Source organism: Manduca sexta, chromosome 28, assembly GCF_014839805.1.
Source record: "Manduca sexta isolate Smith_Timp_Sample1 chromosome 28, JHU_Msex_v1.0, whole genome shotgun sequence".
Taxonomy (NCBI): Eukaryota; Metazoa; Arthropoda; class Insecta; order Lepidoptera; family Sphingidae; genus Manduca; species Manduca sexta.
Genome location: NC_051142.1, coordinates 12,859,473 through 12,874,127, shown reverse-complemented (window position 1 = coordinate 12,874,127; position 14,655 = coordinate 12,859,473). Strand labels below are relative to the sequence as shown.

Here is a 14,655-nt window from a genome sequence, read left to right as displayed (position 1 = left end):
AATTCCTAATTTAATAGATAGCAGTGTAACAAATAATAGAATACTGTCCAACTATAAATATATTCTTATAAATAAATTCTTAAACATCCAACATATCTTATTCCATAACAACTAAAAATCCTAGAAATTACCGACTTGTAAGAAACTACAAAATATCACTATCGTTTTGACGGCGGAGTTGTGAATGACGTCACGTCAATCTCAGTGGTCGACGTGGAACGTCCGCGAATAGACTGTCTGGAGATCACGCGCTTCGCCCACGCGAGATTGCGGGAACTCTTAGTCTGTCTCGTTTGTGATTTAGAAGTGGTGGAGCTCAAAGATCTGCTCGATGTAGAACTATCAGTTTCAGACCACGACTCACTCTGCTGCCCTTGGCAGTAAGTCAACTCGGAATGAGACCTCGTGCTTGTCGAATACGCGAGCTTTCGGCCTTTCTGAAGTTTCGACTTTTCTATCTTCACCTGGGAGATTGAAGTTTCTAATTTCGGTGGACTTTTTGGAGGATCTTTGGGTACAATAGTTTGTGAGTCATTTACGCACTCATCCGCACAATCTTCGTCACTCTTAGAAGATAATACAGATTCCACTTCGCTCTCTTTATCGCTCATTATAACTGCCATCAGTTTCTCCGCGTTTTCGTTTAAATCATATACTTTCTGCGTATGAACGGAACCAACTGATGATGATTTTGTTTTGGGAAGCGACTGCTTCGCGCGTTTCCTGTCGCTGTAGTAGATAGCGCTCTGCTGAGGCAACATTGCTGGTATGTTGGACTCGACGTTCGTGTACGCTACATCCTTTGAAAGCGGACTTTGTGAACGCCCTTTACATTTGCACGCATTATTATCGCCGAAAATATAACTGTAGCAAATTTGCAACAGACATATCGCCAAAGCAGATAACAGTACAAAACCAATATAAACTCCAGGCGTCCAGTCTGTGTTTATATAAACATACGATTGTGTAAGCGTCTTCCATGGGTGCCACTTTGCAACTCCTGCATTTTGATACTCAAAAAGATTACGTCGAGAGAGACCCTTCCCGTAGTTTTGGACAGCGGCAGCTATTCTCAATACTCCACCATAAGCCGCATACAATTTCTCGTCTACTAAATGTGGGGCGATGTCGCGTTTCATCCAGTGCCACATCTCGTTGTTAAAGTTTACGAAGTCAGCGTGACGACATTTCTCTGGCGAGCTCCGTAATATACACCTGGATGCAGTTGTGTAATATTTCAACAAAACATTTTCAGAATGAGGTGATGATAAACTAACTAACCCGCTAGATTTAAAAGGTAAAGCTATCGCTGAAGGGGTGCTTTCGTCATCTAATTTAGGAACAGGTAGATGGATACAGGAATTGGAGTCACGTTTTATAATTAAACAAGAGCATGGATCAAAAAGTCTTCCAGAGCCAATCACAATTTTAGAGACTGTTAAATTCGACCATTGCGGAATTCGTTCGGGGCGTTTCCAACCCAAGCCTTGTGTGTTTAAATAAGTTTTTATTTCTTCATAAAAGTTTTCAAGGCATCTTGCATATCTGTATGGTATATATCCAGCGTAGTATGCAAATCTAACTGTGGGTAGCATTTCGCTTCTCATGTGCGCGCCTAGAACATCTGCTAAGGCGTCTTTCAGCAACATAGCGGTATGTTTATCGATATCTTTTTCTACAAAGCTAAGTGTTGTGCGGAAATATCTCAGAGTGTTTTTAATATATCTACTGTTTACTTTATCTGGGTTTACTGGGTAAGGTATCAGAGTTTCAAAAGTTTTGCGGGCCCGTAACCTCGCCACATCGTCTTCGTTCCAACACTGTGTCCTGAGATTCCTATTATAAAACAAAGTACTACCCACATTTTTACTTGTTGCGCATCTAATTTCTGTAGTTAAAAGAACAATCATAAGAAATAACATTGAAATTAAAATCTTATACAAAACACATCCATTTTAGTTTGACAATATTTTGTTCAAAAAGCTTAGTAAAATTATTCTGTTTCTGGTACAGTTTGTACCAAAGAGTATGTTAGCTAACCTTTATTATATTCTGCCAATAGTACTATTTAATGTAACAGAAGTCCTTGAACATAATTTGTTTCCAATATTTCCTAATCATTATCATTTACCATAAGTTACTGATTAATTTAAATACAAAACAACTTGACATAATTGAACTACAAAAGTAGCTGAACGCCGTCAAACCATTCACTGCTAAACATTATTAGCAATTTTTTATGATCTGTAATAAATACAAATGTGGCTGAAATTAGCAAATTCTTTGTTTTATATACAAACTTTTTTCCAACAGTCCAGAATATCAATTAAATTGTTATTTTATAACATACTAGCTTTGGCTCGCTACTCCGCCTGCGTGAAAAAGTTTTTCAAGGACTAAAGTCTTGCTTTATATTTAACCGGGATAGAAAGTAGCGTATAGCACTTAAGAGTAATGTAGCTTCCTATTAGTGAAATATTTTCAAAATCGGTTAAGCAGTTCCTGAGTTTAGCGCATTCAAACAAACAAACTCTTCAGGTTTATATAATAGTATATATTGAAGTTAATAACCAGAATTATACATTTTTAAGTATGGACAAAACTTCATAATACTTTAGTCAGTAATATTATAACATTAATAGGAATAGGTTAGTTACATTATAAACATCCTATTTTATAGAGTACTGGCCGGTTTAAGAAACAAAAGTGTAAATTCAAAATTATTCTGTCAGGAGATTCTCTTCGAAGGATTCAACGTAAACGTCAGTTTCTTTTTATATTTTTTTCAGCCAATCCTTTACTTTGGTATCCATATTGAAATGATAACCTTAATCTGTACTCTTCTTTGGTAAGTGATTTATGGTCCGTTTCAATGTTCAGGTGTTTTGTACATTAGTATCTGTTCATCGACTTTTGTTGCTGATCGTACCACATAGCACTACACTGGCGAACCAAACGACCGCCCAAGGTCTCTCGATATAGTTTATACTCTGGTTTATACGCTCGCTTACACGAGGGGTCCCGCGCGGGGCCCAGCTGAGCAACTTTACCCGCGAAATTTAGAAAATACTTATAGGATCGTTTTTGACTCCCCTCCGGAACCCCGCGCCAGCTGAGAACTGCTACGGTTTAGTGACAAAAATCAACATTGCGGTTGTACCTACCTGGAGACGGATTCAAATTCAATAAGTATTTTATTTTTATGCTAAACTTAGACTACCAAGTTTATTTATTTTTATGGTACCTGCATTAGCAGCTTACATAATAAACATACATGAAATAGGAGATAATAATAGTACAAACATGCAAGCTAATTACAGGTATAAACAGCATGGAGAAAATAATAAAGACACTATAAAGTACTACGATATTATTATTATGTTACAACAGTCAATCAAAACAACATATTATCAAAAGAATTAGAATAAACAGATGAAGAGAATACAAATTGACCACCGTGTATTAAGAACTCATTACTATAAGTAGGTACACTTTGTATTTTTTATTTCGGATAAGTTAATATGTCACAATGTTCCTTCAAAAGAATTTAAAAAATCGCGGTAAAAGTCAGTTCTTGCAATGCAATAAGTATATCATTGTGCAAGAACTTTCAGAGGCGTTTGCAGTAGCGGCAATATTTCAATCGTTCTTTACATGTGCTACTTGCCGCAAGCCCTCAAAACTTTAAAATTTGCAGAAGGAATCTTGTCGCAATTGTTTAAAAGGTAATACCGCTTGCGGAAGTCTACTCCTGCAATTTTTCTTGTAAAAGTCCGGTTTCGACAACCAAATCTAATTACTAACATATAAAACTGAAGATTGTTTGTTTGTTTTTACACTAATAGGAACCTACATTACTTATGAGTGTTACAGACTTTATTTATCTAGGGAAAAACAGAAAATCTTTTTCACACAGGCGGAGCCGCAAGTAAAAGCTATATAGATAAAAATATTAATTTTGACAACACAGACTGAATGTTACCCACGAGTGTCTAACGTCAGTTGTCGTTTAACTGCCCATTTAGCATCGGAATGTTTGCCGCAATGATAAAAGAGTATAGAGGATGAGTGATATGGTCACATGACATGCGGCACATTTAATGCATAAAATGGCGCTGACTCCGCCCCTTACAATAGTGATATGCTAGTAGCAAAAATTTTGTATCGACATCGAAGAATTAAAAGAGAGACAAACAAGCCCAAAAAAGAACAAATACGAAAGGGGTTAGGTTCTACCATAATATAAAAATAACAAACCATAATATAAACAAACAAACTGAAACTGATTTATAAGTAACAATTGTTAAAGAAAGCAGTACCTGTTGTGACAAACATCCAGTTGTGTTTGATCTATATTTGTATGTTACACTATTCCTTGCTAAAAATTTAAGTTACAGATTAAGATATTTACAGCAATTATTTGGTTGGTTTTATTTTATTATTATGCTCTTTGATCGAGAAACATAACTCTGTTTCAGCAAACTAAAATCAATGAGCGTAAAGATGGTTGTTAAGATAATCAATTATAATAATTATTTGCAATAACAACAATATGATTATGTATCTATTTCCGTGCATGCAAAGGTTGCTCGATACATAAGACCAATTGTAAAAATATATCTTACATTTCATCTTTATGTTATTTCTTTTATGTTTATCTATTCTTTTATGTAACAATTCTAATTTTATTCATAGCAATATATTAAAGTAATATTACTATTAGGTGAAGTATAATAATCATTACTATTTTACTTATCGGGAATATTGTTGGAAAACAGTTATCTTTTACTATCGTTAATTAAACGTGTGGTTTATGCATTTCTTCTCAAAATGTAAAGAACGAATATATGTATTTGGTGTAGGATTCCAATCACGTCGCCCAATATTCTCAATTCATTTTGCCTTGGTTTTTAAATTTTTTGGTAATATAAAAAAATATTCTAATTTCACTTAGTTTGTCGTTCTGGATAATACAATATTGATGTGTGCTCTAACATTCTTTCAAAGACAAAAACCGTAACTGATAAACGGGCATCTGTTAAAATATCGATATCAATAATTTTTAAACAAATCCACCCATCCCTAAGCTCGTGTGTAAACAAACATAATGATTTTAATGGATATAAATCACGCCTAAAAGGGTTCAAAGCTTATCAAACAAGATCCACATATAATTTTAATTGATAAAAACACATCCAAAAAGTAAATATACAAAGATATTTACTAATTTTCGGTAAAAAGAGTTACTAACCTATGAAAAGATATTTCGGGGTCTTTCTTGCGTGAATTCGATTTGCATCCTTTTACACAACACTGAGTCATTTTCGAAACTTAACAAATACACTAATAAACATACTAAATAATTGAGAATATTATTATATTACTTTAAATTCAATATTTATGAAGATTTGTTTACATCGTCTGACACTACATGTACTTGCTGACTGGGCTGCAATAAATGGAGTTTCTGCCGCAAGGCGGTCCCAGTGTGTTGAAGTAAACGAAATGGTGCCATATTCGAAGAAAGCAATTATTTTTGTCTTTTTTTGTTGCGTTCCAAACAAGCTTTGAGTAAAAGAGATAGACATATATATAATGACAATTCTGCGACGATTTCCCTAACATAAATATAACTTATTCATATAGCGAACTTTTGAGGCCTGTCCTCTTTATATTTAATCATTGGATTGCCGGCAAACACGGCAACGGCCAAAACCGTTGAAAACCGTCGGCTTGCGTACCCTTTAAAATAACCAAATGGTTACCTTTGGTCATCTTTATGATGCCGAATTAAAAAGCAAATAAAATGACAAATGTTCCAACTTGCCAATCTCAAAACAATGTCACAAACGCGCCCACACAATTCAGTTACGTTATACTTCAGCGCGTGCTTTTCAAAAGTGGCTACATGTTTTGTAATATTTTTGTTGTTAATTTATAGTCGGGGTGGGTCAGCTTCAATAAGAGTCTATACTCTATTTATTATCGCTACCTATACGGACGGGGAGTCTGCTACTAGTCACCGCTATACACTCCCCCTCGGGTTCGTGAATGCGTCCTCGCTCAGGAACACGCTCAAGAACATCAGAAACAGGCTTTACATGACGAGGCCGGCCTCTACGACGCTTTGGCATAATCAGTGGAGGTGGCGCGTCATCTCTATTCACAAATGGCGTAAGTTGGGATGCGTGAAACCTGCCTAAAACATCATCAGGAGCATTAAGTTTTGACACCAGGTAAGTTGTAGGACTAGTTTTCCTAATAACCATATAAGGACCGTCTCTTTTAGGTACAAATTTAGACGATAGCCCTTTGCAGCATTACTTAACACATGCGACTTAACTAAAACTTGATCTCCGACATTAAATTCTTCAGGTTTACGACCTTTATCAGCATAATCCTTACGCCTATCCTGTTCTTTTTCTACTCTATCCCTAACTGAAATTAAAGAATCCAAGAACCTCTTTAAGTAGGGCGTGATCTGAGCCACGAAATTATCCTTATTTAAAACAGTTCTTATATCGAAATGAACGTCAACAGGTGAACGAAGTTCTCTAGCTAATGTAAGAAAAGCTGGTGAAACGCCTGTTGTTTGACACATAGCTTAATTCATAGCAAAACGAACCGATGGTAAATGGTTAGGCCACGAAGAATGCTCAATGTCTACCAACTGGGCCAACTGTGCCTTTAGATCTCTATTTTCCGTTCGGCCGGGTTTGCTTCTGGATGATACAACGGTAATAAATCCTGTTTAATCCCTAGAATATACATGCACTGTTGCATAACGGCAGATACGAACTGTACGCCATTGTCTGAGACAATGCGACGTGGAAGACCGTATCTAAGGAAATACTCCTCAATTAGAGTTCGAGCACAAGCTTCTGAAGTGGCGTCAGCGAGAGCAAAAAGCTCCACCCACCGAGTAGCTGTGTCCTCTATTAACAAAATGTATTTCTCCCCTTCTCTCCAGGAGGGAGCGGGCCAAACAAATCAATCGCCAAAACCTCTCCCCTTTGATTTAAGACCGGGGTCTGTAAAAGACCTGAGGGTTTTAAATTTGATGGTTTGTACCGCTGGCAAGTTGCACACGACTTGACAAAGTCGGTAACGTAACGTCTCATGCCAAGGAAGAAAAATCGCTGCGAAAGCTTCTGAAAGGTCCTATCAATACCTTGATGTCCAGCAAGTGGAGTATCATGACATTCCTTCAAGACATCGAGTCGCAAACTTATTGGAAGAACGAGTTGGGGTTCTTCAACATCGACATCAGGATTGTATCTATAAAGAACACCTTGCTGCATAAAATAACTTCGCTCAGACCAGCGTTTATCTTCCACTGCATCATTACTTTCAAGACGATTAATAATTATTTTTTTCAGCTCCGGATCATCTAACTGAGCAGACCGCAGATCCGCAGGACTACGCGTAGGTAAGTCAACGACAACCGTACATATACCACACTGACCTTTACTATTTTCTTCACAGGTAGGACGACTCAACGTGTCGGCGACAAAATTGGCTCTGCCAGGAGTGTATTCGAACTGAATGTTAAACTCCTGTAACTTCAAAGCCCACCGAACTAATCTACCTGATGGTGACTTCAAATTCAACAACCACTTAAGAGGCTGGCGTCAGTACGCAAGACAAATGGCTTGCTGTAATCAGCCTGGGCAAGAATGGGTGCAGACGTTAAAAGCCTTTTGAGCTCCTGGAACGACTGATTTTGCTCAGAGCCCCATACCCATGGTTGGTTCTTCTTTAAGAGACGTGTTAACGGTTCAGCAACTTTTGAAAAATTCAAAATAAACTTTCTGAACCACGAACAGGTCTGAAGAAATGTTTTAAGGTAACGTAGCGAATTCGGTGCTTTCATATCCGCTACAGCGCGGACTTTATCATGATCAGGTGAAATCCCATCCTGAGTGATGACATGTCCCAAATATTTAACTTCTTTGCGCGCGAAAACACATTTTTCGCGATTGGCACGAAGATTAAATAAGCGCAACCTCTCGAAGACCATTTGTAAATCAGCAATATGTTGATCAAAGCTTTCTGAAATGACGAGCAAATCGTCTTGATAGGCTAATAAAGTCACATTTTTAAGTGACGCGCCAGAGCGCAACCTATCTATCAATCGTTGGAATGTGGATGGAGCGTTTTTTAATCCAAACGGCATTCTTCTGAAACGATACGTTCCTAAAGGTGTCAAAAATGCAGTTTTGTCTCTATCACACTCACGAACAGAAACATTCAAAAATCCACTTCGCATATCTAACGTACTCATGATGCAATTGCGCTTGGTAGATTGTATTAACTCATCTATAAGCGGCATCGGGTACACATCGGTTTTCGTAATCGCGTTAAGTTTTCGATAATCAACGCAGAAACGAACTTGACCGGATTTCTTAGGCACTAATAACGCAGGATAGCCCCATGCAGATTCGCATTCTTCTATTATGTCATCAGCTAACATCTTTTCTATTTCAGATTGCATAACAGCTTTTTTCGCAGGAGTTAATCGATAAGGAGGAACCGCTATAGGACTATGTTCACCGGTGTCTGTTGTGTGTTCAGTGAAAGTAGTTGGTTCGCCTTTTAACTCAAAGACATCCTTATTATTAACTAAGAACTGAGAAAGTACCTTGCGCTGCTCGTCGCTAAGCTGTGACGCTTCCTCATCTCTAAGAATACTACTAGCAGGCAAAGTATTTATTTGGTGTGACTGTGATGCTTTTTCAGATAGAAGATCAAAGTGCTCATTTACGTTATCAGCAAAGTGCCATTTAGAGTTACCAAAATCAACACTAATATTAAAAGTTATCAGAAAATCTATACCTAAAAGAGTCTCATTTTTATCCGCGTCTGGAAAAATTAAAAACCTTACTAACCTGGTTCTGCCTTCAAGAGTTACATTAACTTTGGTTTTAAGAACCGTCATTGGTCTACTAATGCCATCTGCCAATTTTATATTTTCCATACACGACGACATTGGGTGATGATAATCCTTCAAAAGAGTGTACAGCGTATGACCAGCCACACAGCTTTTTGCAGCTGAATCTACTAAAGCTATACCATTTTTACCCAAAATACTAATTTTTAGTACAGGCCGTAAAAAATTTCTATTTTCGTTAAAAGATTGACAATTACTAGCAATTCCGTTCGTTAATTGAAAAACACTATATTCGGAAAAAAATTGAGAACAACTTTTAGTTTTAGAAAAATGTTGAGAACCATTTGCAATTCCTGAAAAATGTTGACAACCACTTTTAATTTCTGAAGTATCAGAATTATCACTAAAACATTGAAAACGCAATACTGACTGTGACATATTATTAATTTGTGGTGGCAACGCAAACTCCCCCTCGTCACAAGTAGTACATTTAACACAACTACACATTTTCACATTCGTATAACTACGTGTTTTAAAATTACTACGACAATTACACATATCAGTTTGCGAGACACAATTTTGTAAAATATTATTATTAATATAACAAGAATCCTTACACCAAAACCAAACACTATGCGGTGACGGGGTACTTATTTGTGACGGCGGCGGCGACGACAACGGCGGCCGGGACGGCAGCGGCGACGACAACGGCGGCCGGGACGGCGCGGCGACGACAGCGGCTGGGGCAGCACCGTCGGCGGCGGCTGCGGCTGGGGCAGCAACGGCGAGCCAGTCGCGCAGCGCCTATCGCTACGCACAGAACGCGCGTGAAGCGACTCAATGCATTGAGGCACCTGGGACTCACATAATACCGAACAAAACGCTGAATGTTCACTATTAACCGCGTTGTTACATTTTGTACACTTTGAACGAATTACATTCGCGGCACCACAACCATAACATTTAACGTTTTTGGTGTCCTCACTTTTGGCATTATTTTTTAATTTTTCACATGTGTCCTTACTGTGACCGGTACGTTTACAGTAAACACAAAATTTTGGTTTTCCCGCTCTTGTCGTAGTCTTTAACTTTTGTAAAACTCGACGGAGCGGCGGCGGCGGCATGCGAAGACTCGACGGCGGCGGCGCGCGTTGGTTCCACGCGAGTAGCGGCACGCGCTGGTTCCACGCGAGTAGCGGCACGCGCTGGTTCCACGCGTGCGGCGGCACGTTCTTCGCAACTGGAAGATGTCGACATTTTGGAACCATCATGCCGTACTTCACTAAGGGAGTCTTCGATAGCTCTCGCTTTTTTAAGCAATTCGTCAAACGAGGAAATTGATTCTCTGTCAATACGTTTACGAATACGGCAGTCCAACAATCCAAATGTCATATCCAATTTGACACGTTCGGACAGGTCACCTTGGGGCAGTTTTGATAACAAGGCACGAACTTTTGATATAAAACGATCAGTGTTTTCTTTACCTTAAGAGCGTTTACGCATCCGCGCGCCGTATGTCTCAAAAACAGCACTTTTCGAAGGAGATAATATCCATCAAAACATTATTTTAAAAACATATGAATTAGTAATTATTATAGAAAAGTTTGTTGTCTAAAAAGTTAGTAGAGAAAATTTTTAGATTTATTGAGTATTTGTAAATTGTTTAATGATTACTGAATAGAGGTTTTCAAATTTGCGCTTCGAACGTCTATTTCGAAGCTCAAAATATCTTAAACCACTAAGGAACATAACAATATGTTATTTTTATCTAACTAAAAGATCCTGAAGAAAAAGTTAGTAGAGAAAAAATATCTTTTTATGTTTAATTCATGAGAAATAAAAATTCAAAAATTCGAAAATTTCAGAAATGTTGGTCATTTAAATGATTTTTTTATCACTATATCTTACTTAATTGAATATAATATTGGATTACTATAATAGAAGAACATCTCCTTAAAAACATACAATTTAAAAATTCTACAAAATTAGTTCTGTTATTTTTCTATAAATATTTTAAATACCCCTATAAAACGCAACGCGCAAATCGTTTCAAATTAGTCCGCCTTGAGGCTTTCTAGAGAGAGGACGTGTCGCTCGTCGTTCCGGCGAGACTCCAGTTGGACTTTGCTGTGCGTAGAAAAAAAAGTCACGTGTATACAGTGATTGCCACATCTTAGTACTTTAGTAAGTAAAATATTTTTTTCTTTAATGATTGCCAATCATTTTAGTAGTTACTATAAATTATTATTATATTATTATGTTTCAGACACAATGGGAAGTAAAGCTATTTCTAGGCAAGAAAAGGAAACGTAACAACGCTGAAACTTCGGCTAAAGCAAAAGCTAAAAGATTGATGTACTAATGTTATAACATGCGTCTGTAGTTATGGTTGTTGCTTTTTTTACTCATTAAACACTTGAGCATAGTTACTCGAAAGAAAAAAATGGAACCTTAAGCTAAAAACAATTAGCCCATTGAAATGTTACATGAGCTTTGTATTTTTTAGAGGACCCAATTTTATTTTTAGAACATGTGTGGGGGGTCAATAGAAGCTTAATGTCAAGTTTGTGAGATCTCCCCCCTTGTCCCCTGGCCGCCATCATGGAAAAAGGGGTGAAAACACTTTTTTCGCGATATCTCGGAAACTATGCGTCTTACATAAATTTTGTAAAGTCATAATTTGTAGCAAATTGTTTTGCCTACAAATATGTTTTTTTTCTCTTTTATCCCCAAATGGTAACTCATACCTTTTCTGTGTGCTCAGTGTGTGTGGTAACTCATACCCAGTGCGCGAGTCCCACTCGCACTTGGCTGATTTTTTTGCATAATGCATAGGTACGCTTACTTTCAAATAACAAGTTTTTTGTGTTCACTGATGCGCACTGTTAAGAAAATTCAAGTGACGAGAGACGGAATCCTATATCTTTCTCCTCTTTGAACCTTAGAAATAAGGGATTTGGTAATTTATGTAGCTAGTGAATAAAACTAATAGTAGTAGTTAGTATACCTATCTTCTTAACTATTTGGGCTAGTTTAGGTTTACACGCTCACATCAATTTTACATATAATTTTATCCTGACGTTTAACCCTGTGCAGGTTTCGGCGTCATTATACTTGTATAAATTAAACGCGTCTAGATCCATATGCAGTTTTACTTAAGTATGTAGTGTTTGCGTAAACTTCGATAACAATAATAGTATATTCTATATATTTTTTTTAATTTTTAGGTAATCGTGCCTGATATTACACTCAAAATAAATAAGATTATTAAAAGCCGCAAAATTATAGATTATCAATAACCACAACAGAGCAACAGGTTGTAGTATCGAACATTTACAACTATTGAAAGAGAATGTTTGCTTGCAGTCAACATTTTTAATGAAGTGTAATATGTGCAATATGGAATTTAAGCTATTTAAGCGCTAAGAGATATACTAATAGTATGGACGTATATCGTGGAACTGTGAATGGAGCTATGATGACTGAAGTTGGTAGATCAAATTTAAACGAACAGTTAGCTTCCATAGATTTACCAATATTAACGCAAAATGTTTACATGAAATGTTACGACGAGTTAGCTAAATGATTGAAATTAGCTGCAGAGGACAGGATGCAAGAGGCCGCTAGGGAAGAAACTGATAAAGATGTTGCCTGTGGCGATGTGAAAGACGGTATTCCCATACTTACAGTCAAAGCTGACTGCTGTTGGCAAAAAAAAGTACAGAACCAACTATTTTGCTTCGTCGTGTGTCGCAAATATTATGCAAAACTATGGATATAAAACTGGTAAATTGTTATACATGGATGTACAATCGATCGATTGATGATCGATGTCACTGAGAAGCAATACCTATTAAAAAAAAAACCTATCCAAAAAAATATAACCAACTTCCGAAAAGAGAAGTCTTTTATTTCTCACTTTCTAGTTATACACCTAAAAATGACATCTCATTACATACACCTTCTGACTCAAAATATAAATTCCAATATGTAATTTCTAATGACTTAATTTAAACTTTCAATACGCTAAATATTAAAAACTGCAGATCTATGGAGTAATTATGTGGTCCATTATAAACATCGTAGCACAGTAATTTTCCTGATTTATTGTCTGATTACGGAGTTCTGGTGCCTATCTTTCGGCTTCATGATGAGCTCCACTTTACTAAAGGGTACTTTCTAAATGCAAATGCTTAAATTTTTAAGCATTTGCATTTAAAAGTGAAAAATAACACTTTGTAAAATTGCCGTTAAAAGTGGTTAAAAATGTTTAATTTTTTTATAATTACAAAATGATACATATAAACTATTTCATGATGAATTCTTATATATTTAATAATAGAATTCTTTATTTATCATAAATTCATAAATCATAAGTTACATTCCAATTAGATAATTAAAGCGAAAAGATCAAAATTGGTTGGTTTGACTATAAAGATAGCCGACGCGCTAACTCTACGCACACAGCTACGCAACGGCTCTGTGTGAGTGAATTTTGCGAAGAATTACCTATAGTTGACTTCACGCGCGGCACGTAAACGCTCTTAAACTAAGGAAAACAGCTCGACATATATTTCGAAAAGGCGGCCGGCGTTCACCATACGCACTTCGTAGCTTCGTAATGGCATCCTCCCATGTTCTGGTAGTACCTTTTACGCCTTGCCACCATGTTCCTGCCGAAGAATGGAGTAACATCGACATACCTAACAATGCGTTCTCGTCGCATATATTCAAACATGTTTTGTAAACTTGTATGGCATCAATAAAATTATCAACGGATTCTTCCGGACTACCACCGAATCTCGATGCGCACTTTGAGAAATTATTTTTCGTGATGGTGGAAGTACATGACGTAGAATTTGGATCAATTGATATAGTTTGCGGTGTCGAAGAGCGAACTTCACGTAAAATTTGACTGCAAAACTCTGCTTCGACTGTTGTAGCGTAGTCAATAGTGTAGTTAAACTACAATATACTAACATCTATGTTATCGACAGAATATGCAGCACAACGCTATTGAACACGACTACTTAAATTGGTAAAAATGAAAAATACTTAATAATGACTGGATCGAATGGCCAACAGCAGATTATAATATGACTACAGCATAATAAAGTATAATTAATAACACTTTTTGCACTTAAGTACAGGGTTAAAGCAAATATATTAGGTTTTTTGTTTACTCACCGATGGAAGCTGATGATTTCAGTTTCATTTTCTTTACGAGAAGAACGAGATTTACACCCCACAATAACGCAGGCCATTGCTTGTTCGTAGGGCTATATTTTACTTAAACAGCACTGTGTATTTATTAAAATTAACAACAAAAATATTACAAAACATGTAGCCACTTTTGAAAAGCACGCGCTGAAGTATAACGCAATTAAATTGTGTGGGCGCGTTTGTGACATTGTTTTGAGGTTGGCAAGTTGGAACATTTGACATTGTATTTACTTTTTAATTCGGCATCGTAAAGATGACCAAAGGTAACCATTTGATAATTGTAATGTGTACGCAAGCCGACTTTAGCAACATAATATTTGTCTCGTTCTTTTCAACGGTTTTGGCCTATTTGAAAAAAAAGGATAAGTATATTAGGGTAATTTAGATTACTTCTATGCTTGTTCTTATTCTGAGTATGAAGACTTAGCTTAGACCTTGTACTGAATCTCATTGAAAGCACTATTAATGACGAGGCTGTATGGGCTAGAACCCTTTGCCTTCCCAATAACAAAGGGAAAATGAATTAAAAAAAAAATGTCTCT

At 36.8% G+C, this 14,655-nt stretch overlaps 1 protein-coding gene across 1 annotated transcript; it reads right to left on the bottom strand.

The window, feature by feature from the left end:
* Positions 1-23: 23 nt before the first annotated feature.
* Positions 24-2,127, bottom strand: LOC115448799. The gene has a single exon (XM_030176359.2). The coding sequence runs from the start codon at positions 1,920-1,922 to the stop codon at positions 159-161; it is 1,764 nt and encodes a 587-aa protein (XP_030032219.1). The 5' UTR covers positions 1,923-2,127; the 3' UTR covers positions 24-158.
* Between the last annotated feature and the right edge of the window lie 12,528 nt (positions 2,128-14,655).

Bases quoted from the DNA above. Each gene is read 5' to 3' on its own strand.
- LOC115448799 (XM_030176359.2), bottom strand. From the start codon at position 1,922: ATGTTATTTCTTATGATTGTTCTTTTAACTACAGAAATTAGATGCGCA.